This window comes from Pelophylax lessonae (assembly GCF_965119305.1).
Source record: "Pelophylax lessonae genome assembly, chromosome: 2".
NCBI lineage: Eukaryota > Metazoa > Chordata > Amphibia > Anura > Ranidae > Pelophylax > Pelophylax lessonae.
Window position 1 is genome coordinate 113561551 of NC_138769.1, and position 26856 is coordinate 113588406.

Sequence of the window (26856 nt, forward strand, 5' to 3'; positions counted from 1 at the left end):
AGGCCTCATGCACACTGGACATTTTTACAACTGCTGTTTTCGGCTTCAGACATTTTTTTTTGCAGCCACTAAACTCCCCAACATGTTATCCTATGTGTCCATGCACACATAGGCAGTTATCAGCAGTTTTTGGCAGGGGAGTTTTCTGTCTGGAAAAAAACCCAGAACTAGTGGGTTTTAAGAGGAATTTTTCAGCTGTAAAAACCCTACAAATCTGATAAAAGCCTAAAAACACAGAAAAACTTGGCTATTCTGCGTTTATCAGCGTTTTTGAACCATAAGCTTTTGTGGGAGTATAGTTTTGCTAAAAAAAAAGCTAAAAAACACAACAGCTAAAAAACCCTGAAAAACAGCACTCATTCTCAAAATTCATTCAAAGCTACAGCTTTCTGCAGCTAACGCTACTGACGTTTTTATATTGTTCAGTGTGCATGGGGCCTATAGCTCCTACTGAAAACAAACAAAAGGGGCACAGACAACTGTCTACCAATTATATGAGTGCACTGACCACTCAACACCAATGTTATGGGGAAACAGACCACTGAACAGCAATGTTAAGGCATCACATATCACTGAACATCAATGTTATGAGGGTAAAAACCACTGAAACCCAATGTTATGTGGCAAAGACCATTGAAAACCAATGAAAACCAATAACACTAATGCTATGGGTGTAGAGACAACTGAACACCAATGTATTGGGGGGGCATACCACTTAAAAGCAATGGTATGTGTGCACAGACTACTAAACACCAATGTTATGGTGGCATAGGCCATGGAACACAAATGGTATACAGGTAGACATCGCTGAACACCAATATTATGGGTGCATACAATACTAAACACCAAAGAAATTACAGACCACTGAACATCAATGTTTTTGGGGCACACACCACTAAATACCAATGTTAATAGGGGAACAACCACTAATCATCCTTGTCATGGGGGAGCACACCACTGAATATTAATGTATAGGGAGGCACTTATCAATGATAAACACTTATTACTGACCACCAATATAAGGTGGTACTCATCACTGACCCTACTATAAGGGAGCACTTACTCCTGGCCATTGCCCCCTCCAAGCTATGTAATGCATAGTCCTGCCATTGTATACACTATGCTACATGTTACATAGTTTTGACTCTTGTACTCTATACGCTTTGTTGTACAAAATGTAGTCCTGACCCATTCATCCCATACACTATGTTGTATGTCATATAATGCTAACCATTGTACTGTATATTCTATGTTATACACTATTGATTATTATATGATGTTTGGTACATATGTTATACATTACATAATCCTGGCTCCTGCACTTAAAATGCTCTATTGGACATTACATACATTGAATGCTTTCTATTTATTTTTTTTTCTATTGGTTGAACTAGAGAGACGTGTTTTTTTCAACTTAAATATGTAACTATATGACGTATTCCTGACCACAGCGGCCATTGCCTCAACATTTACTGGTTGATATGTAACCCCCAAGGCCCCTTTCACACTACTCTGCTGCGGTGTCTGTGGAGTGCAGGTGCAGCACAGAGTACCTATGGTTTTGGTGCGGGTTACCCACGCTTTCCGATAAACTTCTGCTACAGCGGGCATTTTTTGGTACATCTTTTGAAAGTGCACAAAAAGCCCTGCATCTTTGGTGCGCTTTCAGAAAATGCAGCAAAAAAAAAAAATGCTTAATTTAATAAAAGTCTAATAGAAGGCAAAGCATGGGTAACCTGTACCAAAACCACAGGTACACTGAGCTGCACCCGTGCCACAGGGGAACCCCAGTGGGGCAGTTTGAAACTGCCATAAGGCCCCATTCATACCTAGCGATTTGGCATGATTCTGCCCATGATTCTAAATTGCACTAAAATTGCAGCAAAATGCACATGGTACAGTTGGGTTCCATTCATTGCATGACAACAATGCGTGGAAATGGCAGCAAAATGCTTGTGAAAATTGCGAGAAACACATCTGGAAAAAATGCAGGCATTTCTTTTGTGGGACAAACCCACATAGAGCAGCCCATACAAATGAATGGGCTGCCCTGTGCACAACACATGCAAATGCATTGAAATTGTCCAAATAAAAACTAAGCGAGAATGCATGTTCCTGCTATGCAGACTGTGAATGGAGCCTAAATGTTTTAATGAAGTTCTTCTTTACGGTAGGCTTAGACAAAGAGTATGAAGTTTACCAGTGTTGGTTAACTCACTAGTTTGAGGAGTCTGGGAGGACAAAACAGGAACAGAAGGGTTTTCTTCTATGGATTCGACCTAGTCCATCTTTAAAGATGCCATTTCTGCCATGTTCTACCCAGAGTACTATACCAAAATAAAGTGGTGTCATCTCAAACTTCCACTCTACACTATCACGACAAGCACTGCCCCATTGGACTGGTAGTTGACGATTCCACTGTCTCTGTCATGATACAGGAGAAGAGAGAGGAAGGCAGAATAACTCTACATAAAAACTATTTTATGGATATTCTTTATTGCTTTCACAATGTAGCCATAATATATGACAATGTGTGTGTGTGTGACTTGACATCTTATTTAACCACAATTTTAACTTCACAAACCTCCTTAAAAATATTTTGCATCAAATACGTTTAAGTGCTACTTTACTCACCACAGGGTTCTTTGTATTTGAATCAAATTCTGTAGAATTTGCATCTAAAACAGAGAAAATAATTTATTTAATATACATGTAATATAAATGTGTCAATAATCAAATAATTTTTTTTATGAGGGATGCATTAAAGCAAATCTGTTGCTCTGCCCTGCATGCAACAACACAGCTTGGTCAAGAATAATGGATCAAAAAACAAACCCAACTTGATGAGTATTGAAAGAGAGGCCATATAATGAGCTAATCACTTTGTCCTTTTACCATCAGCAGCACTTGTGTAGGCAGTCAAACCAAACTGGTTTCTATGTTATCCCTTCTTCTTCCAGTCTGATTAAAGGAGGTTGATATTAGGACAAATCCAGTTATTCACGCTAGTTGATTTAAATAATACACATAACTATACTGAACAAAATTATAAACCCAACACTTTTCTTTCTGCCCCCTCTTTTTCATGAGCTGGACTCAAAGATCTAAGACTTTTTCTATGTACACAAAAGGCCTATTTCTAAATCTGTGTTAGTGAGCTCTTCTCCTTTGCCGAGATAATCCATCCACCTCACAGGTGTGGCATATCAGGATGCCGATTAGACAGCATGATTATTGCACAGGTGTGCCTTAGGCTGGCCACAATAAAAGGCCACTCTAAAATGTGCAGTTTTATCACACAGCACAATGCCACAGATGTCGCAAGTTTTCAGGGAGCGTGCAATTGGCACGCTGACTGCAGGAATGTCCACCAGAGCTGTTGCCCATGAATTGAATATTCATTTCTCTACCATAAGCTGTCTCCAAAGGCATTTCCGAGAATTTGGCAGTACATTCAACCAGCCTCACAAACGCAGACCAAATTTAACCACACCAGCCCAAGACCTCCACATCCAGCATCTTCACCTCCAAGATTGTCTGAGACCAGCCACCCAGACAGCTGCTGCAAAAATCGGTTTGCATAACCAAAGAATTTCTGCACAAACTGTCAGAATATGTCTAAGGGAAGCTCATCTGCATGCTCGTCGTCCTCATCAGGGTCACGACTTGACTGCAGTTTGTCGTCGTAACCGACCTCAGTGGGTAAATGCTCACATTCAATGGCATCTGGCACTTTGGAAAGGTGTTCTCTTCACGGTTTTCTTAGATCTTTGAGTTCAGCGGTCTCTTACCTCCTCTTATGGAGTTCCCCACCAGGACTCACTACTTCTTTTCTCCTCAGGGTGCTTCCTCAGCGAGTCATGTGCTAAGGGGGCGCCCGTAAGGTGGGGCTCCTAAACCAAGCTGTCTGTGCCCAAAGACACACAGCATGGCTCAGCCCCTCCCACCACTCCCTCCTCACAGGTGTGATTGAAAGCAGCAGGAGCTTATGGCTCCTGCTGTTTTTTGAGTCTCCTGTGAAAGCAGGAAGTGAAGAAAGAGAAGCTGCAGCAAGGACAGCGCTGGATTGCGAAAGGCGACAGGTAAGTCTTTTTGGAGGAAAGGGGCCCATCAAGTAGTGATACATTTTTTTACCTTAATGAAGGGAAGGCATTAAGGTAAAAAACACATTCAGCTTTAGAACCACTTTAATGCAGGGAATGCATTAAGGTATAAAATGTCTTAACTTAACCGGTTGCCGACTGCGCACAGTATATTTACTGCAGCAGTCGGCCCCGGCCAGGCAGAGTGACGTAGGTCTACGTCGCTCGCCTGTCACTCCTTCTAGAGCCAATAGCGGGCGGGCGCGCGCCCGCCGAGGTGCGCGCCCGCCGAGGCTCGTTCATGGAGGAGTGCGGGAGTGTGACTGGCGGACCCGATGTCCGCCGGTCACACTACGATCGCCGGTACAGCTGGAGAAAGACAGAGCGGCTTATGTAAACAAGCCGCCTGTCAGTTCTCCCTGTGTAAAAGTGAAGATCAGACAGTTCTACTATGTAGAACTGTTGATCTTTGTTTTTACACTAGTAGACCTGTCCCTGCACAGTTAGAATCACGCCCCTAGGACACACTTAACCCCTCCCTGTCCAATACTGTTAACCCCTTCCCTGCCAGTGTCATTTTTGCAGTAACAGTGCATATATATAGCACTGATTACTGCAGTAATGTCACTGGTACCCCCACAAGTGTCAAAAATGTCAGTCAAGGGTCCGATCTGTCCGCCGCAATGTCGCAGTACCGCAAAAAAAATCGCAGATCGCCGCCATTACTCGTTAAAAAAAAAAAACACCAAAAATGACAAAAATCTTTCCCTTTGTTAGTAAACGCGATAACTTTTGCGCAAACCAATCAAAATACGCTTTTTGCGATTTTTTTTTACCAAACATAGGTAGCGTAAAACAAATTGGCCGAAAATGTTAAAAAATTTTGATTTTTACATTTTTTTTGGGGGGAATTTCATATAAAAAAAAGTGAAAAATATTGTTGTTTTTGCAAAAATTACGCTCTTTTTTTGTTTATAGCGCGTGATCAAAAAATCGCACAGGTGATCAAATACCACCAAAAGAAAGCTCTGTTTGTGGGAAAAAAAGGACGTGAAATTCGTTTAGGTACAGCGTCGCACGACCGCGCAATTGTCCGTTAAAGTCACGCAGTAAAAAATCGCAAAAAAACCCCTGGTCTTTTAGCAGGAAAATCCTCCGGTGGTAAAGTGGTTAAAGATCACTTTAGGTGTTTCATGAATCTCCTTTTCAGCAGGGTTCAGACTTTAAGAGAAAAAATGTCAGCACTCGTTTAGAGGTTTGCTGTCTGATAATGTGACCATGCTTTTAGGAGGAGAAAGCAAAGGTAAGACCTTACCAGTGTCCTGCTGTTTTTTCAGTGTCCAATCAGCAGGCTAAGTGAGGAGAGGTGACTAAGGAAGCAGAACTTCTGCAGACATTCTTTCTTATAGTGATTCACTATTACCATGAGATTATAATTTTGGCCTGTGAATTTTTTACACCCCATGTGCCCCTTGCATTAGTTGGAGCAATGCAATGGGGTTTATTTACTAAAACCGGAGAGTGCAAAATCTGGTGCAGCTATGCATGGTAGCCAATAAGCTTCTAACTTCAGCTTGTTCAATTACCACTTCCTCTCCGCCATACGTTTATAAACGTGCTCGGACGGAAAGGGTGATATCTTGGTCATCCCTGCAGCAATAATCGAGGTATCATTTTGTTGGGCCAGCAATTCCCTACAAATTAAAAGTAATCCAAGCGCCCGCTGGATTACTTTTACAGGCAGGGGAAGGGGGTCCCACCTCCCTCTTGCTTTTGCCTGTGCGAATGGAGAGCCCAGCAAGGATGTGACCAGCGGCATCCAGCTCTAGGCACACAGTAAGAGGAGCAGATGTTGTTCCTCCTACTGTGTGACATCAGAAAAAGGAAGCAATGAGGATTTTGTCACTCCCTGTGTAAATGGCGATCACACCACACATATGAAGTATCGCCGCGAATGTCAGAGCAAGATCAATCATATTAAGTGACACACCTCCTCTGTAAACTGGTAACTTGTAATGCTTTTAAAGCATTGCCTATGGAGTTTATTAGGTATCACAATTTGGCACTGTTCCTTGGGTGGATGCAATTTTTCAAAGCATGAAAGGTATGTTTGGTATCTATTTACTCAGCTTAAAATAATCTTTTATATTCTAACAAACAGTTGGGTATTGTATTGTGTTTTTGTGCATTAAAATCCATTAAAGTGTGAAATATTGCGTGATATAAAAATATGCAATGCCCACTATTTTATTCTCTAGGGCCTCCACAAAAAAAAAAAAAAGAATATATAATGTTTGGGGGCTCTAAGTCATTATCTAGCAAAAACAAAAATATGTTTTTTTACATGTAGGAGAGAAATGCCAGAATTGACTGGAAGTGGTTAGTCTTGGACACCAAATTCTTTAAGCTGATTGGTTTCTATGCAGAGCTGCGCCAGATTTTGCACTCTTCAATTTTAGTAAATCAACCCCAATGTGTGGAACCCAAAAGCATCCCTAGTACATAATGGGGGGGGGGGGGGTTACTAAATGCAGTGCACACAGAATATAGCGTTACTGTGCATAGTAACCAAGCTTTTAGGTTTCTCTGTTTAAAGCTTAATTGAACAAGCTGAAGTTAGAAGCCGATTAGTTATTATGCACAGCCAGGGCCAGCGCAAGCATAAGGTTTATGCTAGCACCAGCCTTGCTCACATGGACTTTTACCTAGCTGAGAACAGGTCAGGTATTTTGCACGGTGACTGCAAGCACAGCCCTAGGCTCTGTGAATGCAGTGAACTTCAGCCACTGAATGATTTGGTGCATGGCTGGACCTGTCTAGTCTGTTGGTATGGTTTGTGTGTTGGTGGGGTATGGGTGAGGGAGAAAAAGGGGGGGGGGGTGACTGTATTGGAAATATGTTGGGACATATGTAGGGGTATGTAGGAATATGTGGAGTGGGGTTGTGTATGGGGAATGTTTGCATGTGGTTATTTGGGAGGGGTGCAGGTGGATTGTGAACAGTGAGCTGGTTGTTGATTGGTTGGTTTGTTTGCATGATTGGTGTTGGTCATTATTAAGATGGGTGTTCAGGCTGTTTGGAGATGGTTGTATATGTATGTGATATATATATATATATATATATATATATATATATATATATATATATATATATATATGCCTTAGGTGTTGTATAGGTATGCAAGGTAGCTGAATAGATATTTTTAGGGAATTAGTGGCCTAATAGTATTGTTGTATACTTGCTATGCAAAATATTTCTTTATCTTAGCTTTTCGGTAAATCTTTGGTCTGTCTGAATCTCACACATATGGTCCAATGTTCATTAGACCTGACCCTGTACATTTACCAGGGGCCAGTTGGTTAATATGTGACTTGGGGTACATCATATACATCTGGAGGTGTTAACAGTGTACCGTGGAAAGAACTGGGGAGCATGGATACTCGCTTATGTATGAATAATAAATGTATATTTCAAGTGAATTGTTCTAAAATATATAATATGCATTGGACCTTTATATATTTATGAAAGTACTGTAAATATGTAACAGCTGTAACTGGGATACTATGAAGTTGCAAACATGCTTTTATGTCTAAACTGTAGACTCTTTTTTACCATGTTATACAATAAAATAATTTCTTTTTGATATACAGTATCTCACAAAAGTGAGTACACCCCTCACATTTTTGTAAATATTTTATTATATCTTTTCATGTGACAACACTGAAAAAATGACACTTTGCTACAATGTAAAAGTAGTGAGTGTACAGCTTGTATAACAGTGTAAATTTGCTGTCCCCTCAGAATAACTCAACACACAGCCATTAATGTCTAACGCACTTTCGCACTGTGATTGACAACTGCGCGGTCATGCAAAACTGTACCCAAATGAATTTTTTATCATTTTATAATTTTCTTCACAAAAATAGAGCTTTCTTTTGGTGGTTATTAAATTACCGCTGGGTTTTTCTATTTTTTGCTACAAAGCAAAAAAATTCCAAAAATTTTGAAAATAAAAAGTTTTCCTTAGTTTCTGTCAGAAAGTTTTGTAAATAAGTTATTTTCTTCTTCACTGATGAGGCTGCATTGATGGGCACTGATAGGCTGCACTGATGAGGCAGCACAGATGGGCATTAATATACAGCACTGATGGGCACTAACAGGTGGGAGGCGAGGAGAGCTGATAAACAGCATCTCCTTGTGACTGGACACAGCCGATCACATGCGTAAAGAGTCAGGGCCCTTTGACGAGAGAGGGGTCGTGGCATATCCCAGTGACATGGCACACTCGCGATCATCGCGCTGCGTGCCCCTTGCTGGGCTGACGTCATAGGACATCGTCCCAAAACAAGAGCTGCCCGCTCTGCAGTCATTTGTCTATACGGCGGGTAGGAGGCGGTTAAGATTTGACCTGGGTATCTATTTACTCAGCACAACCTCATCTTTTATATTTTACTAAAACATTGGGCAATAATATGTATTTACAGTATGTGCCCAAAAATGAACTTTAGTGTATTTACTGAAAGTTAGAGTTTAATAAACCGCTGCACTAATATGTAACATAAAAAAAAAAAGGAACTGCCAATATTTTATTCTTAAGGGTGTCTGTCCGCTTTCAGAAAATATAAAATATTTTTGGGGTTTTAAGTAATCTTCAGGCCTAAAATGATTTTTAGAGTGGGAGTAAACTCCCATGCATAATTTATACCTATAGGTAAGGCCCCTTTCACACGAACGTTCCGATCAGATCCGCCAGTCAGTTTTTTAGGCGGACCTGATCACATCCTCCATGCATCCCAATGGGGCAGTGGATGTCAGCGGTGACATGTCCGCTGACAACCGCTGCCATCCGCATCCGATCCTGTCCGTGAAATCCGGACAGATGGAAACCCTATTTTCTATCCGTCCAGCGGATCGGATCAGATGAGAGCGGACAGGCGGTCCGCTCTCATCCGATTCCCCCATAGAGAGCAGCTGGGCTCTGACACCCCCCTCTCCGCAAACAGAGCAGAGAGGGAGCTGTCACCTGTCTGCTCAGCGGGGATCAGGGGATCGATCCCCCGCTGAGCAGCACGGAGTCCGCCGACGGAGTCCGACCATGTGAAAGAGCCCTAAGACTATAATAAGGCATACCTATCGGTAGTGTATATCTTTTAAATGTGCACTGTTTAGGAGATATTTACTGTAGATGCAGCGGGTGAGGTCACTGGCAAATGTACTCTGAAGGAACGACCACAGAACGGTGGCTCCTGCGTGAATGCACCGGATTGATGTCATCGTGGCTCGAGCTACTCACACAGCCGTAGTCTGCAAACCCAGAAGGAAGACAGTAAATCTCCCTCAATGCATTTCGGTAGTGGAGTAACACCAAGAGCATAAATGCAGAGTGTTGTAGTGTGTGTTGTGAGCCATAAAATATACTGAATTTCAAATCTCTAGTGTGCTGTAATACTCCTTTCAGACTCCATACCCTAACTCCTGAGCCACAATGAAAACATTAGAAAGCTTAAATTTCTTAGCAGTTGAATTACTAAACAGTCTGGAGGTCTGAGAGGATTATATCAGCTGAATGGATAAAGAAAACATGTTGGGGTCACAGTAAATACTGTAGACAAGGTAGCTTGTGGCTTTAGAGCGACCATACATAGTGATAATATATGTCAGGGTTCTTGTGGTATGATATTTATGAATATTATGAAGATTAATGAAATTTGTAGCCTGACTTCAAATGAACTCAAAACCACAGATGTCACATTAGACTAGATTAGAAACCTGAGAGTTTGATTTGTAAGAGAAGTGTGAACACCTCAAACAAGCCTAGGACACTCACCATTTGGACAATGAGGAGATCTACTATTTAAATAGTCATCAACCAGTTTTATAATTGAGAAAGACAAGTCTATGACTCACTATTTATCTAAGCTAGAAAGAAACAACACTCTTTGCCTGTATCGGTGGTCTCCTTGTTTTTCTGTCGACAAAACTGGTAACAAACTGAGTTGGTACACAAGGAATGGTCAACAAAAGTGTCACTTTCTGTGAATTATTCTGCAGAAGAAGAAAAAAAGTCCGAAGAGAGGTCAATTCAGGGAGATCGGACTTTATTTCACTATTTTATAACAAAACAATTTTAGACCTCATGAATAATACTGGAGTGGAAAAAAATGATATATAAATATTGTTTAACCACTTAAGCCCCGGAGGATTTGGCTGCTAAAGGACCAGGGGTTTTTTTGCAATTTTTTACTGCGTGACTTTAACGGACAATTGCGCGGTCGTGCGACGCTGTACCTAAACGAATTTGACGTCCTTTTTTTCCCACAAACAGAGCTTTCTTTTGGTGGTATTTGATCACCTGTGCAATTTTTGATCACGCGCTATAAACAAAAAAAGAGCGTAAATTTTGCAAAAATAACAATATTTTTCACATTTTTTTATATGAAATTCCCCAAAAAAAAAAGTAAAAATCAAAATTTTTTAACATTTTTCGGCCAATTTGTTTTATGCTACCTATGTTTGGTAAAAAAAATCGCAAAAAGCGTATTTTGATTGGTTTGCGCAAAAGTTATCGCGTTTACTAACAAAGGGAAAGATTTTTGTCATTTTTGGTGTTTTTTTTTTTAACGCGTAATGGCGGCGATCTGCGATTTTTTTTTCGGTACTGCGACATTGCGGCGGACAGATCGGACCCTTGACTGACATTTTTGACACTTTTGGGGGTACCAGTGACATTACTGCAGTAATCAGTGCTATACATATGCACTGTTACTGCAAAAATGACACTGGCAGGGAAGGGGTTAACTTTATTGGACAGGGAGGGGTTAAGTGTGTCCTAGGGGTGTGATTCTAACTGTGCAGGGACATTCCTATTGGTGTAAAAGCAAAGATCAACCGTTCTACATAGTAGAACGGACAGATCTTCACTTTTACACAGGGAGAACTGACAGGCAGCTTGTTTACACAAGCTGCTCTGTCTTTCTCCCTTCACAGGAGCGATCGCAGTGTGACCGGCGGACATCGAGTCCACCGGTCACACGCACTGACTTGTCTGTGAACGAGCCGCGGCGGGCGCGCGCCTCGGCGGGCGCGCGCCCGCCCGCGATAGGCTCGCAAGTCAGTGACAGGCGAGTGACGTACCGATACGTCACTCTGCCTGGCCGGGGCTGACCGCCGCAGTATATAGTCGTGCGGCGGTCGGCAACCGGTTAAACACCTTTTAATGTATTTATTTACAGAGCACCATTCCATATAAAGCACTCAGGTATGACAAGAATTATGGTACATGTATACTGTATATTGTTGTAATACCTAAAATAAGAAATAAGCATATTTTTAAAATTACAGATGATTCAGAAGTGAGACTAAAAACGATGATGTGATACTTTTTCAGATGTAATTTGAGGATTAATAAATTCTACTTCAAAATTGGTCTCTGGATAAATCACACATCTTTAACAAATATCTCATGATTATTATGATAAAAATATTGAAAAGATCACAAATAATACTATCCACACCAAGGACTGCATCTATTCCTACTGTTATGAGTGCACAATATCAAGATTTAAAATATAATGCCCCAGATAGGGTTAAGTTGAACCAATCCAATTTTATTTCCAGAAGGCCTGAATTAGGAGCTCCCATCTGGTTGACAGCTACAGTCAACACCTAAACAAATATTAGTGTCATCCAATCAGATAGCTGTAAATATTCTGACCTTCTAGGCTAGGCCTTAAATAAGGGAATTTTCGGAATAAACAGGAAGTGCAGAAAAAAAGGAGGACTCGCATTTCCAACAAGAGCACTCACTTCTCTCTATCAGGACAAACTATATTATTCAATCACTCTGTCAACCTTACAGATCAGCATTCTCACACAATCAAAGAAAACTCACTCAATATGCTCATTCCCACCTGAGTGTATCGTTTTCATGTGTTTCTTTGAGCTTTTTTTAGGTGTTTTTTCGGGCTTTATTCAAGGGGTTTTTTTTCTGTTTTTTTTGCAGGTGATTGGAGGCAGGCATTGACATCTAACAAAAACACTTGTAGTCTGCCAAAAAAGAAGCTCATGTACTTTTTTGAGCTTCAGGCGTTTTGCTTCAGGAGACAAAATGCTCATATGTAAACAGGGTCCATTGAACTGAATAGGATTTTGCTTGTTGGGCGTTTTGAGACTGCAGAGATGAGCGTTTTACGAGCTAAAATACGATCAGGTGTGAACAGGGCCTTAAGCCAGAGAATTCTACGCTCTATCAATCTAAGGCTCTGGTGACAGATCTTTTAGAAAGCTCTCTGAACATTCTCTCCAGGTTATCACACACATCTATAATCCACCACAACTATCTTGATTGGCAGGGAATATTTTAATAACTACTTTGCAAAGTTTTCCTCTCACTTCTGGAGGTGACTGCATGTCCATTTCATAGTTTATTGTGATAGATTGGCATTATATCCTCTTTAAAGGTACCACCTTCACCTAGGAATTAAGTAATTAGGTTATGTGTCAGCTTATCCAGTAGCATAGAATTGATGCTCGCATTCTGCTGCAAAAGAGTTTGAGGGGAGGGTCTGTTTGAGGCGGACCTTGCTGTCTGCCAGTATAGTCCAAATTGCTTGTATTGAGACAGTGGTAACGGTGCTAGCAAGGTTGAAGGTTTTGCATAGTGTGCCCCATGTACACAATAATGATGAAGCAATAGCCCCGAAGCATGCAGCGGCAAAGTTCTCTGACTGCTGTGTCCCCTGGACAAAGCAGATTACAGTAATTGGTACCAGGTCACTGTGGTTGCTGTGACCAATCACAACGATCACATGTTCACAAGTCAGCAACTGTCATGAATGTCATCCATTCATGATAACATTGTTTATTATTGTGATCTCTGTGATTGGCCACAGTGATCACATGGTGCAGGGCCAATCACAAAAATAAACAATAAATCATGAATTAAAGCCATTCATGACAGTTAAACTATTACTTTTACGATGATCATCACTGTAATATGCAATCATAGTGTAAAAAAAAAAGATTCCGGAACATCAGTCATATTGTCCCTAATCCCTGCCACATCAGTTAGTGTCCCTGATCAACACCACAGCTGTCATAGTGTCACCATACAGACATTTTCACAACGTGCAATGCTCTCTGAAGGGCGATCCATGTTTGGATTACTCTTCTGAGACAATTTGACAGGCAGTGAGGAGGCACCGCCTCCTTACTGACTGCTTTAACCCCTTGTACCCTGCACAAGCAACCCCTTTCACTTGAATGGGTCACAATTAGCAGGAGTACAGAGGGTATAATTCCTGCCACTACTGCAGGAAAAAAATTGCAGCCACACCAGGTGTATACCCCCAGCCGCTGCAGCTGAAGAGGATAGCAGTTGACAGGTGGTAAAACCAAAGCTCAACTGCAAGGTTTTTCTGACCGCCCCCCAACCTCACATGTGAGCGAGCCCGAATAGTGAAGTCAGTCACAGTTCTCTGATCACCACGACACCAGCCACAGTGTTGCCAGACCAGTGTAGCTAGAATCAGTGTCTCCGATTTGCCCATTTATTGACCACGTTTCTGCCTGTTGCCTGCACTGATCCATTGCCCATATGTTGACCATGTCTCTGACTGTGTCTGAACTGAACTATCTGCACGTTCGACTGACTATGTTCCTGCAAGACAACAGTCCCAGCCATCCCCTGTGGACAACTGCACTCCTAGAACCACAGGAACTCTTATTTTTCTTTAGCTTATCCTTTCTTCGGCTTCCTGTACATCCTGGACTGTGAACATGGCATTTTTAAGGGCAGCCACTTACCAGTAGGCAAGGGCTTGCTTAGCTTGTAGGAACTGGGACTGCTATAGGTGCTATAGGTGAAAGCACACTAAGCTATATTTCATAGCCCCTCATACTGAGGTGACCATTACAGTACATTGGTTTTGATACAACTGGTTTATTTGTGTGATACACAGGGATATTTTTTCAGCAGGAACGGGGGGAAACGCAGTTCCGGCACCTCCAGCACTGAATGTATGTAATGGCAAGGGGTGCTGGGGTGTGCTACAGGATCTATTAATACTGGCTGCTGGGTGATCTATTTTCAGTGGAGGGAATCTATTTTTGTTGGAGAGGGAGGTTTACTGTTGCTGGTGGGAGATCTATTGTTGCTGGAGGTGGATCTTCTGTTGCTGGGTGGTCAATGGTTGCTATGAGAGATCTACTGTTGAGGGGAGGGGTCTATTGTTGCTGACTGTTGGAGAATCTATTGATGCTGGCTGCAGGGGAGATCTGTTTTTTCTGCCGGGGGTCTATTGCTGCTGGTGGGGTATTTTGTTGCAGGTGCACCATTGTTGATGGGGGAATCTATTGTTGCTGGGGTGGTCTCTTGTTGCTAGGGTGGTCTCTTGTTGCTTGCAGCAGGTGATATATTTTACAGCTTTTCTTGTTATTAACATTTGTGGTATTAAGTAATTTGTATGGAATGTGTTACTTGGTTCTATATTCCCTAAAAGAGGCAGTACTGGGAGACGGGTAGGGTTGGAACCAAGGAATAATGCACAGGGGTTGGTAGGGGTGTAATTCCAAGTATGCTTATGATGTGTGTTAGAAATATGTTATCATTAACAACCTTATGTAAAAAAAAAAAAAAAAAATAATAAATCATCCTGCATTTTCCAAAACCTGTGCAAAAAGTTACATTTTTTAAAAGACTCATTATGCCTCTTATGAAACACCTTGGAGTCTTTGCTTTCTAAAATAGGGTCATTTTGTGGGTGTTCCACTGTCGTGGTGCTCCAGGGCCTCCAAAAATGTGGTAGGCAGTCAGGAAACTAGATGCCTATTTTATGTGTAATATTAGCTAAAAATCTTTATTTGTAAATTTTTTTACAGAAACTAAGAAAATGTGTTTTTTGTTTTTTTCACAATTTCCTGTTTTGTTTTTTTTTTATGCTTATATAGAAAAACCTGTGTTGCATGACTGAGTAATTGTCATTCGAAGTGTGACAGCGCTGAAAATTTAAAAATGGCCTGGGCAAAAAGGGGGTGAAAGTGTCCCGTATTGAGGTGGTTAAAGAACTAGGCTGCAAGTTGAAGGAAAGGGCCTCCAAGGTTAAATTCTCTGGAATACTTTCTGCGCCATGCACAACACAGGAAAAGACAGGGGGAGATTAGAGGACTGAATGCATGGCTACGGACCAGGTGTAAGAGGGAAGGATTTGGGTTTCTAGAACACTCGGCTGACATTGAGGTAAAACCTATATGCTAAAGATTGTTTTCCCCTAAATGGAAAGGAGTCTGTTGTCCTAGGGAAGAGGTTTATGTGAAAGCTGGAAGAGTATTTTGACAAGGAGTGAGGAAGAATTAGGCAGGCAATACAATATGCAATTTTCTTTCCTTCAACCACAGGTTCAGTGGTCAGTGTTGATGAGAGAATGCTTCCAGCAGAGCTACTGTGTTCTTCTAGCTGGTAATGCAAGGAGCCTTCCATTCCAGCAGAATAGAATGATCACTGCTGGCCGCCAACAGGCAGGTTGCACTGAATTTGATCGATAGATCGACTTCAGTAAAACCAACCTGCCCATAGACAGATTGAAATTCATCCAGTTTATGTTCAGGCAGCTAAATTTGAATCCGCCTTTGGCCAGCTTTAGAATATAATGGGACAAACAGGTCAGACGGGGGTCCGACCCTAATGGTGGATGGAATGAAGGAAGATGGGGGAGGACTATGGTAGGTGATAAGAAGGTTTTCATGTTACAACAACAATTGGAAATTGTAGTACTACTCGTACTACAAAAAAAAATATATATATGCAAAATACGTGTGCAAAATGTGAAAATTAAATAAAGGGATTGTTCACCAATGCCAGTCTGCCAAGCAAAATAGGTGAGTTGGAAGCTTTGGTGCACAAAGAGAACTATGATTTATTTGGGATTGCTGAATCTTTGCATCATTCTTCGCACAATTGGGCTATTGGGCTATGCTCTCTTTCGGAGAGACACGGTAAAGCATAAAGGTGGAGGTGTCAGTCTTGATGTAAAGCAGGTGTGGCCTTGTGGATGGAGCTGCATATACGTGTGCATACTTCAAAGTTAATAATTGGAAATAGAAAGGGCTGCAGGGGCTGCAACAGTGACAATGGGGGATTTTAACCACCCTGAAATTTACTGGAGTAATGGCACTGCTGGAACAGTAAAAGGGCGGAAATTTCTAAACCTATTACAAGACAATTTTATGGCAAAATTCTAAGATGCCCCAACTAACAATGATGCCTTGATGGACCTGTTAATCTCAAACCATGCAAGACTATTACTGTTCATATAATAGAACATCTGGGAAGCAGCGACCATAACATGATTCATTTAACCACTTTACCACCGGAGGATTTTGCTGTCTTACGTCCAGGCCACTTTTGTGCGACTTTAACTGACAATTGCGTGGTCATACAACGCCATACCCAAACTAAATTTGCGTCCTTTTTTTCCCACAAACAGAGCTTTCTTTTGGTGGTACTTGATCACCTGTGCGATTTTTACTTTTTGCGCTATAAACAAAAAAAGAGCGAACATTTTGAAAAAAATAACAATATTTTTCAAATTTTTTTAAATGAAATTCCCCCCCCCAAAAAATGTAAAAATTCAAATTTTTTTATCATTTTTGGCCAATTTGTTTTCTGATACATATTTTTGGTAATAAAAAATCGCAATAAGCGTATTTTGATTGGTTTGCGCAAAAGTTATTGTGTTTACTAACAAAGGGAAAGATTTCTGTCATTTTTGGTGTTTTTTTTTTTAACGGGTAATGGCGGCGATCTGCGATTTTTTTTTTGCGGGACTGCGACATTGCAGCGGACAGATCGGACCCTTGACTGACATTTTTGACACTTTTGGGGGTACCAGTGACATTACTACAGTAATCAGTGCTATAAATATGCACTGTTACTGTAAAAATGACACTGGCAGGGAAGGGGTTAATTTTATTGGAGAGGGAGGGGTTAATGTATGCCTGATGCTTACTGACATGTGTGGGGGGAGGTGACTGAGTGACACAGGGACAGATCGCAGGTTCAGCTATGCTGAACTCTGCAATCTGACCCTGCCTGTCCCTTAGGAGATCCGCCCGCTTTGTTTACACAAGCGGGTGGATCTCCAGACTCGATTCCCCGACGATCGGGGAAGAGCGGCGGTGATCACCGCCGCTCCTCCCCTGGCCCGACTCCGCTGTGACTGAAAACAGCGGGAGCGAGCCTCCGGCGGCGCACGCGCCGGCCACAAGGGGAGGAGTCCAGCGACGTAGGTCTACGTCGCTGGACGATAACGAGCCACATTGCCGCAGTAGCAGCAATGTGAGCGGGGGTAAAGTGGTTAATGTAAACTGTAAACAGCAAACACATACTGGAAAGATAAAACACATCATTTTAAGAGCACATTTTTCAAGGCTGAGGGCTGCTCTCTAAGATTTAGACTGGGAAAAAATGTCATCAAAGAAAGCAGAACAAAATTGGGAATGTTTCAAAATTGACTCTATGAAAACACACTGCATAATATATTCCTATGGGCAACACATTTTAAAGGCTAAAAAAACCTATATGGTTCAGACCCAAAGTTAAAATAGCTATAAATAATAAGAAAAAAGAGCATTGAAAAAATATAAAAATTAAAGAACACTATCTTCATTTAAAGTTACAAAGAATATAATGTAAATAGGAAATCAAGGCTGCAAAAATTTAATGAATGACAGGTAGCAATAGAGAGTAGGACAAACCCCCAAACAATCTTCAAATATATTAACAGTTAAAAAGTCTGTTCTGAGCACATAGCCCCTTTAGTATATCACCTTTAGTATGTCCCTGAGTTTGTTACTGGAGACATAGAAAAGGTAAACTTATTAAATGCCTTCTTCAGCTCTTTGAACACAAAGGAAAATGGGGATTTTTTCTACCTTTATTTTGCAGTATTCAGTGCTGTCACATGACTTTAATTCCTCTTCCTGCTGAGTCCAAGAGCAGCAAGTGGGTGTGGTTACTGAAAGCTAGTGACATCACTTCCAGGGAGGGGCTCTGTTCATGTGTAGCCAGTGGGGTCTGGTATGATCGGGTATGGGGTTCTTGGGTTAATAACATATCCACGGTATCCGAATGACCCAGGCGGGCCCTGACGATAGGGTTGGCCAGGTCAAATGGAACCTTGGGGGAGTAAGGGTATATAGATATGTGTAGCTCGGAGGAGTGAGGAGCGTGGGTGTATAGCCTGACGATTTCGAGAAATGGGGTCACTTTCTATATGTAGGGTTAATTGTGTGGAATATATCAGTATACAGTGCCTTGCGAAAGTATTAGGCCCCCTTGAACTTTTCGACCTTTTGCCACATTTCAGGCTTAAAACTGTAATTTTTATATTTTTAAGTCCAGACCTGAATACAATCGAGAATCTGTGGAAAGAACTGAAAACTGCTGTTCACAAACGCTCTCCATCCAACCTCACTGAGCTCGAGCTGTTTTGCAAGGAGGAATGGGCGAAAATTTCAGTCTCTCGATGTGCAAAACTGATAGAGACATACCCCAAGCGACTTACAGCTGTAATAGCAGCAAAAGGTGGTGCTACAAAGTATTAACTTAAGGGGGCTGAATAATTTTGCACGCCCAATTTTTCAGTTTTTTATTTGTTAACAAAGTTTGAAATATCCAATAAATTTCGTTCCACTTCATGATTGTGTCCCACTTGTTGTTGATTCTTCACAAAAAATTACAGTTTAATATCTTTATGTTTGAAGTCTGAAATGTGGCAAAAGGTCGAAAAGTTCAAGGGGGCCGAATACTTTCGCAAGGCACTGTATATAGGGCCTATGGACCATATGGTTGAGTAACAAGTTGACTGCTGACATGGGGGGGTTTGGTTTTTTTTTTTGTTTTTCCTTCCTTTTTTTTTCCTTCCCCTAATTTGTTTGGTTGTATGTATTGTTCGCCCAGTAGAGGGCAGTTGTAAGTATGTGGTTTCTATGTATAGAAATTAATAAAAAAACAATTTATAAAAAAAAAAAAAAAACACCTTCTTCAGATCTGTGAACACAAAGGCAAATGGGGATGCTCAAGTCCTTAAAGCGGAAGTCCAGCCTAATACCTTAAATTCTCTCCTACAATCATTAATGTGAGCTGAGTTCAGCCTTATGTCTCCAAATGAAAAAAATACCAGTTTTTCTACCTTTATTTTGCAGTATTCAGTGCTGTCACATGACTTCAATTCCTCTTCCTGCTGAGTCCAAGAGCAGCAAGTGGGTTTGGTTACTGAAAGCTAGTGACATCACTTCCAGGGAGGAGCACTGTTCATATATGGGCGTATACAGAATCGGAGGAGTTGAATTGGTTCCCGCCCAGTATTCTCTCATCAGTAAGGATTCATTGTACATCCAAATTCATGAGAGAATTAAAAAATAATCCACACAGGACACAGCGGGGAGGAGGGTGGGGGACACATATACAGTATAGCTGTGCTGGGCTTTGAAAGAAGACTACCATAGGAGAAGAGAGCCGGACACAGGGGGAGGGGGTGGGACCGTCAATGTAGCTGGAAGTGTTCTGGGGTCTCAGCTCACAATCTACAATGATCATAGTACAGACAACCACACTATGTCTACGTTTCCACTAGTGTGATTTGTCATGCGACTTTGGACACACAAAGTCGCATGACAAGTCACAGTCCATTATTTCAATGACACCCGTTCCCATCTATGCGACTTTGAAAATCAGCGACTTTGAAAAGGTACCTGCACTACTTTGATGCAACTTTTGATGTGACTTTAATCCAGAGAGTGCAAAGTTGGATCCAAGCTGCACTCAAAGTCGCACTCTAAATCGCAATAGTAGAAACTTAGACTAAAGCTCAGTTTCCATTAGTGTGACTTGTAATGCGACTTTGGACACACAAAGTCACATGACAAGTCACAGCCGATTGATTTCAATGGCACCTGTTCCCATCTATGAAACTTTGGAAAGATACCTGCATTACTTTGATGCAACATTAATCCAGAGAGTGTAAAGTTGGATCAAAGCGGCACTCAAAGTTGCATTAAAGTCCCACTCCAAAGTCACACTCAACATTCACACTCCAAAGTCGCACTCTAGCCTAGTGTGAATCTTAAATTGTGCTATTTAGTGTGCGACTTTGAGTGCAGCTTTGATCCACCTTTACACTCTCTGGATCAAAGTCGCATCAAAGTAGTGAGGGCATCTTTTCAAAGTTGCTGTTTTTCAAAGTTGCATAGATGGGAATGAGTGCCATTGAAATCAATTGGCTGTGACTTGTCATGCGACTTTGTGAGCCCAAAGTCACAGGACAAGTCGTTCTAGTGAAAACAGAGCCTAAAACTCATTACTCACATGTAATGAGCAATAGAAACCGATCCGTATCCTTCTAAACTTTCAAAAATGTTCCTTTTTACCTTATTTCTTTCATATATTGCACCGGCCACGTGACCCCCCCCCCCCCCTCACAGGAGGAGCTGCTAGCCTAAACAAGGCTATGAAGACAGGAGATCATGTTCGGTGTAGGATAGGAGGGATGGGGGTGGGGCTGGGTAGGTTTAGGCATGCCTGTCTGAGAAAGACTGACAACCTTTTCAGAAAGTGAGAGACAGCTTAGCAAATTCAGATAAAGGGAGATAGCGTTGTCGGAGAAGAACAGGAAGAAGCTGTATATAAGATAGTTGTAGATAAGACTTTCTAAGCTACACAAGCAGCTAGCCAGAAAATTAATAATATCAAAGATATTTTTAACATACTATTATTAGTAAAAATGTAATTTTTGACTGGAGTTTTCCATTATTGGGAGTAGTATTGACACAGCCCCAAGTGATCCACAAATTGACATGATCCAGAAACATTTAGACAACATATAGGCAAATAAAGCACCAGGGCCAGTTGGCTTACACCCATGGGTCCTCAAAGAGCTGAGTTCTCTTATATCTAAGCCATTGTTTCTAATTTTTAGAGACTATGACTGGCATAGTACCACTGGATTTGTGTAATTCCAATGTGGTGGCTATATTTAAAAAAGGATGAAAATCCCATCCAAGTAACTACAGACCGATTAGTTTAACTTCTATAGTTGGGGAGATTCTTGAGAGTTTAATAAAGGACCACATAGAAGAGCTTTTGCTACAAAATGATACTTTAAGCAATAGTCAGCCTGGATTCACAAAAGACTGAAGTTGTCGATCAAATCTAATTTCTTTTGAGGTAAGCAATCATTTAGACAAAGTGGCTCTGGATGTAGTATACTTGGACTTTTCCACAGCGTTTGACACAGTTCCCCACCTGTGGCCAATGTTTAAATGAAAGGCTCAAAGACTGTGTTCAGAGAGTAGTGGTTAATGATCCATAATATGAATGGTTTTAGGTTATTATTGGTGTACTCCAAGGTTCAGTGTTTGGACTTTTACTTTTTAATATATTTATAAATGATATAGGGTCTGGGGCTAAAATTACAATTTCAGTGTTTGCAAATGACACCAGGCTATGCAGTGGGTTTAGATCCTTACAGGATGTCTCTAATTTACTAGCCGGCATAAATATGATATTTAGTTGGACAACTATGAGGCAAATTAGGTTTATCATTGATAAATGTACTAATTAAAGTTATGCACTTGAGGACTAAAACATGTATGCATCAAACATTCTAGGAGAAGAACAACTGGGACAGTCAATAGTGAAGAAAGATCTGGGTGTTCTGGTAGATCATATTATTAATAATAGCATGCAATGCCAAGCTGCAATTTTGCCTCTGTGCAAAATCATTAGTAAGACCTCATATATGCAATTCAATTTTGGGCACCAGTTCACAAAAAGGATATCCGTAAACTGGAGAAAGTGCAGAGAAGAGCAACCAAACTGGTAGGCGGCATGGAGGAGCTCAGCTATAAGGAACGATTAGCCAAACTGGATCTATTCTCTCTTGAGAAGAGGAGATTAAGTGGAGATATTATCAGCATGTATAAACACATAATCCATATAGTGAGCTTACTCACTTTTTTTAAATTCACTTTCAGGTCATTAAAAAGAGATTTAACCTTCACATATGGAAAGTCTTCTTCACAGTAAGAGATGTGAAAATGTGGAATAGACTCCCTCAAAAGCTGGTTCTGGCCAGCTCAGTAGATTGCTTTAAAAAAGGCCTGGATGCATTGCTAAATGCACAAAATATAACTGTCCAGGAAATATCCAATTGGCTTATGGGGAACAGGAAGGAACCCTTTCCCCCCCACTTTAAAAAAATTAGATCATGCTTTATTGGGGTATAATTTTTTGTCTTTCCCTGAATCAACTGTGGTGTGGGATAGTATATATAGAGGTTTTATATTTGTGTATTTTCTTTTTGGTTAAACAAGATGGACTAGTGCCTTTTTTCAGCCTGACTAACAAAGTGACTATGTCCTTGAGTGCTTCACTTCCGGGAAACCTCTGCATTGCAGCCCATTCTATGTACAAGTTATACATTAATGCACAAGGTTATGTGCTTTTTAAATAAAGCATCTGTTAAGGAATTCTATTTCTTTAGAACAGGAACAACAACTGTATGTAATAAAAATGTGCATTTTTTTCCTGATCCTACCGTAGTTGTCACAAACACATTCCATTAACTAGCTTTTTTTCATTACTTGCTTAGTTAGAATACAATTATTATTCCCAATATTTAACAGCAGTGTTTAGCAATGGAATCCTTTGATAACAGTTTACTAGAAGTTGTATATGAATATGAATACACTGGGGTACACATTTGTTAATATACAACTTACACATTGCCCACCCATACATTTGTGTAAAATAATCTTTTCTTTACAGCCAAATGTAAAAATCCTTACATTTTAATAAATGATAATATATTCTAAAGTTTAATATACTTATCACATTCATATTTCACTCTCATTTTAATTCTATACTTATTCATTTTTTTTTTTCATTTTCATATAGCCTTCTCATATTTTTTTATACTGCCTGTTTAATATTCTAGAATAATTCCCACGCTCACATTCAAGTCCATATTTCGATATTTCATTTACAAAACTGGAAACTCTAAAAGTATTAAAGTTGACTACAAATTTAAAAATTAATGTCACATATGAAGTTATCAGTTACTGGAAAGAGCTTGTCACGTACACCAATAGCAAATCCATCAACTGTCATTTTAATAATGGAAATGTTGGTGAACAGGAATACATATCATAAATTGTATGCACACTGTTGTAGATATTAACACAAGACAAACTTAATGGAAGATATTATTATATTATAGTGGTATTCAGATGGACATAAAACATTTCCGGAGAAAAAAGAAGGAATTGGAAATATAACTGTATCTGTCTTGCTGTGATTGACTTTATTTTTAAAAGCACAATTATATACATTCCTTATATAATTTCAGCCTTTATGCACATTGTCATTTCCAAGTCAGCTGAGTCTTGTGGAAAGGCACAAGGTTGAGCATTTGAGATTGATTTACTATGGAAGTAGAGGCGGTTTACTTCAAAATGTAAGTTCAGTTAGCTTAGTAACTTGCCGTGCCAAAGAGCATTTGACCACCAAAGCCTAGTTCATTTGACTAGTGTGATCACTCTATACTGTACCCTAGAAAACTTGAAAAGGGTAGTCTGAAAAACAGTTGAGTTGGACATGGGCATAGTATGGATTGGTGTTATTGCTAACTAAGCCCAAGCACAGAACTTGAACGCTGGAGCAGATTAGCTATATCTGTGCCCACTCAGGTATTACGGGTACATATAATGTAAGCATGCTCTGGACCAGCCCAATTAGAGCGCAGGAAGGATGCTTGGGCTTGCCACAGTGTGAGCACAGGCCAGCTGAGGAGTGGAGATGGAGGACAATTGTGTTTGGGCATGGTTCAAGGCACCTTGTTAAATGTGCGTACACCCTAATATGAAGTTGTGTTTACTTTGAATACCCAATTATTTGCAAGAAAATTGCTTGCACATCATTAATTACTGAAGTACATTCACTAAGTTACCGTGGCATTTAACGCAGCTTACAAATCATTAGATGTGGTGGCTGCATCAGTTTTCTCTTTGTTGGTTTTTGCCCCTCTGTTTTAACCTTGTGATCTGGCCAGTGACACACCTCCTCACCTCCTGTATTAGTAACACACAACTCTGAAGGAATGAGCATAGGAGGGGCACAACAGTCACATTGTCAGTTTGGGGGGGGGGGGGTTAGTGGTAAATGTAGCAGACTTAGAACAACTATCAAATTGAAGCCAAACTCCAGCTCACACTTTATAAATGTTACAGCACACAGTTATTTTTGCTTTTGCGATAAGGATTTTGCATGAATAAATAAAAGCTAATCATTTTAATCACCCCTGCCAGGGTTGAGTGGTTTGGCTTCCATATAAACTGATACATTCTGCTGGAGAGTTTGTGCTATGAAAAACACTAGTTCTGCAATCTAGATTACCACACGAGAAAAGAAGAAAAAAAGCCTAAAAAAGGAAACTAATAGAGCTATCACATAACAAGAAATGTTAGCTTTTAGGTTTAATACTGCTTTAAATGAACATACAGTTTACAAAATCAATGTGCTCTATCTCAGTAGTAAATCCACCACACCTTTGTAGCCTTAGGAAGGTAAAAGAGATGGCACCGTAGGTTATATAGAATATTCTGCATTTCAGGAAAGTGCCCCTTCAGCATTTGTGTGAATAGATGTCCCCAAAATTTATTGGAATGTCAAGGTGTTACTCTCTCACCCATTTGCACACTGGACTGAAGTTGATGGGCGGAAGCGTACAACAGTGCCCTTCCAAAATAAATGTAATCTTAGGCCTAGTACACACGGGCTGAATGTTGGGTGGCATACGTACTGGAGTCGGTTAGGCCGGCTTCTGTCAAAGGGGCATGACCGAAAAAGATCTGCCAACAGCTCCCGATCAGCACTCTCAGTCAATGACCGGAGTGCCATGGCAGGGGAGCGCCCCCCTGTCAGAACACAATAGAACAGCAGGGGAGATCATTGTACCAACGACCGATGGTTAGTACAGTGGCTCCTCCTGAGCTGTCAGCTTTTTTTTCATTCAGCCCTTGCTGGTTTGAGTTAAAAAAAACTATTAGTGTGTACAAAGTGTTTTGTTAGCTCAGAAAAAAGTTTTATTTGAATACATTCAAGCACACATGTTCCATAAATGCTCACAAAAGAATGCAAAAATGTACTGTACAAAACAGTAAAAAAAAAAAAAAAAGGGGCAATTACAGCTTCCACAGTTTCACAGTTCACTAAAGAGAACATACAGCCCCATCTAGTGGCTGAAAACAGAAATCATGGTACCAATAGAGCATTAATATTGCACATTCCAAAGTCAGATAGTAAAACCAGCATTGAGTAACCAACAGCATTCTACCCCAACATCCTATCTATAATCAGGTCTACTGAGAAAAAGCCTGGTGCGTCAAGCCAACCTTCCCAAACCCTCTGAAATTTTGCAGGACATCCACGTTGCTGGAAAATAACCTTTTCATGTGTTAAAGTAGTACCTATATGGTCTAGCTATTCCTAAAGGGATGGAGGGGAACTGCTTTTCCAGTGGAGAAGAATAAATGTACGTGCCAGAAACAAGCCTCTGGAAACTTCCTTAGTAAAGGCATCCAGTATAATATATATAAAAACTCATAGCAGACAGCGCCTGGGGTCAGAAGGGATGTCTATTTGGAATACTCTATTGATCGTTGCAAGAACAGATGTCCAGTATCTGTGTAACATGGGGCATCTCCACAGCATGTGGATGAGATTTATATGATCTCTGCTACATTTTAGACAAACTGATTCTTACAAAAGACCCATTTTAAACAATTTCACCAGGGTAAAATGAACTTGCAATAAAAGATACAATTGCGATAACCGCTGAGAATTATTAAGAAAAACTAGCTTGCACTGCTTCCAGCGCATATTCCCACTGTTCCCCGGACAGGTCTTCCACATCGGACAGATCCATGGCCTTACAGGGGTAGGCCTCCAAACAGATATTCAGTAGGGATGTATAACAATTTCTGTATTTCACTGTGCCGCAACAGCCCAAAAATAGGTGGTTGGGGAAAGAGAAAAGTCAGAGGGCAGATTTTGTGCCTCTCCTGCATGAGACAGCCGCAAATAGTAAAAATACATGGCTTGTGGTAGACCGTACAAAGTCTTCAACGAGGGAAAGTATAGTAGTTTACCAGCTCTAATGATATGCTTCATATGTGTAATACCATTAGCACCCTAATTAGGAGCACTTCCGGGTACATGGTATTATTCAAAATAAGGCTACATTTTGTAAACCCAATTACCCCTTGCAGCTGTTTGACCTTCTCCTAGATTTTGTGCATTAACCTATATGTGGGGAAGAGATGGTTGGATTTAGCAAGCAATTGTGTTTCTAAACCTTCCGGGAGTCAAGCTGATCTAGTATAGTGAAGCATAATGGACAGGGAGGAATTCCAAGTTTCAACAGCCAGCCCTAGTTTTAGCTTACCCTCCCGCATGTGCTGCAGTTGAGCAGCCAAATAATACACCCATGGGTTTGGAAATGCTTTGCCCCCTGTTTCCTTTGACTTTTGTAATTGTTCTAGGTGGATCCTAGGGGAACCTTGCCACCAACGTAGTTGTATAAAATTGGAATTATTAGTCCAAAAACAGCTTGGGAGGCAGTACTATGGGAGTATTATGGCGATAAAATCATCTTTACCTTGTTAGCCCTTCCTACCATAGAAAGCGTGTACAAGGCTTTACTGGGTGTGCACGCTAAAA

The 26856-nt window shown here is 40.7% G+C and overlaps 1 protein-coding gene across 1 annotated transcript in view; it reads right to left on the bottom strand.

Moving 5' to 3' along the window:
• Nucleotides 1-26856, bottom strand: part of CTPS2 (CTP synthase 2) — a 459116-nt gene that overhangs the window by 174386 nt on the left and 257874 nt on the right. The window contains exon 14 of the mRNA XM_082245048.1: nucleotides 2635-2678. Coding sequence (XP_082101174.1) covers nucleotides 2635-2678 — 44 coding nt within the window. The remainder of the gene's footprint in view (nucleotides 1-2634; nucleotides 2679-26856) is intronic.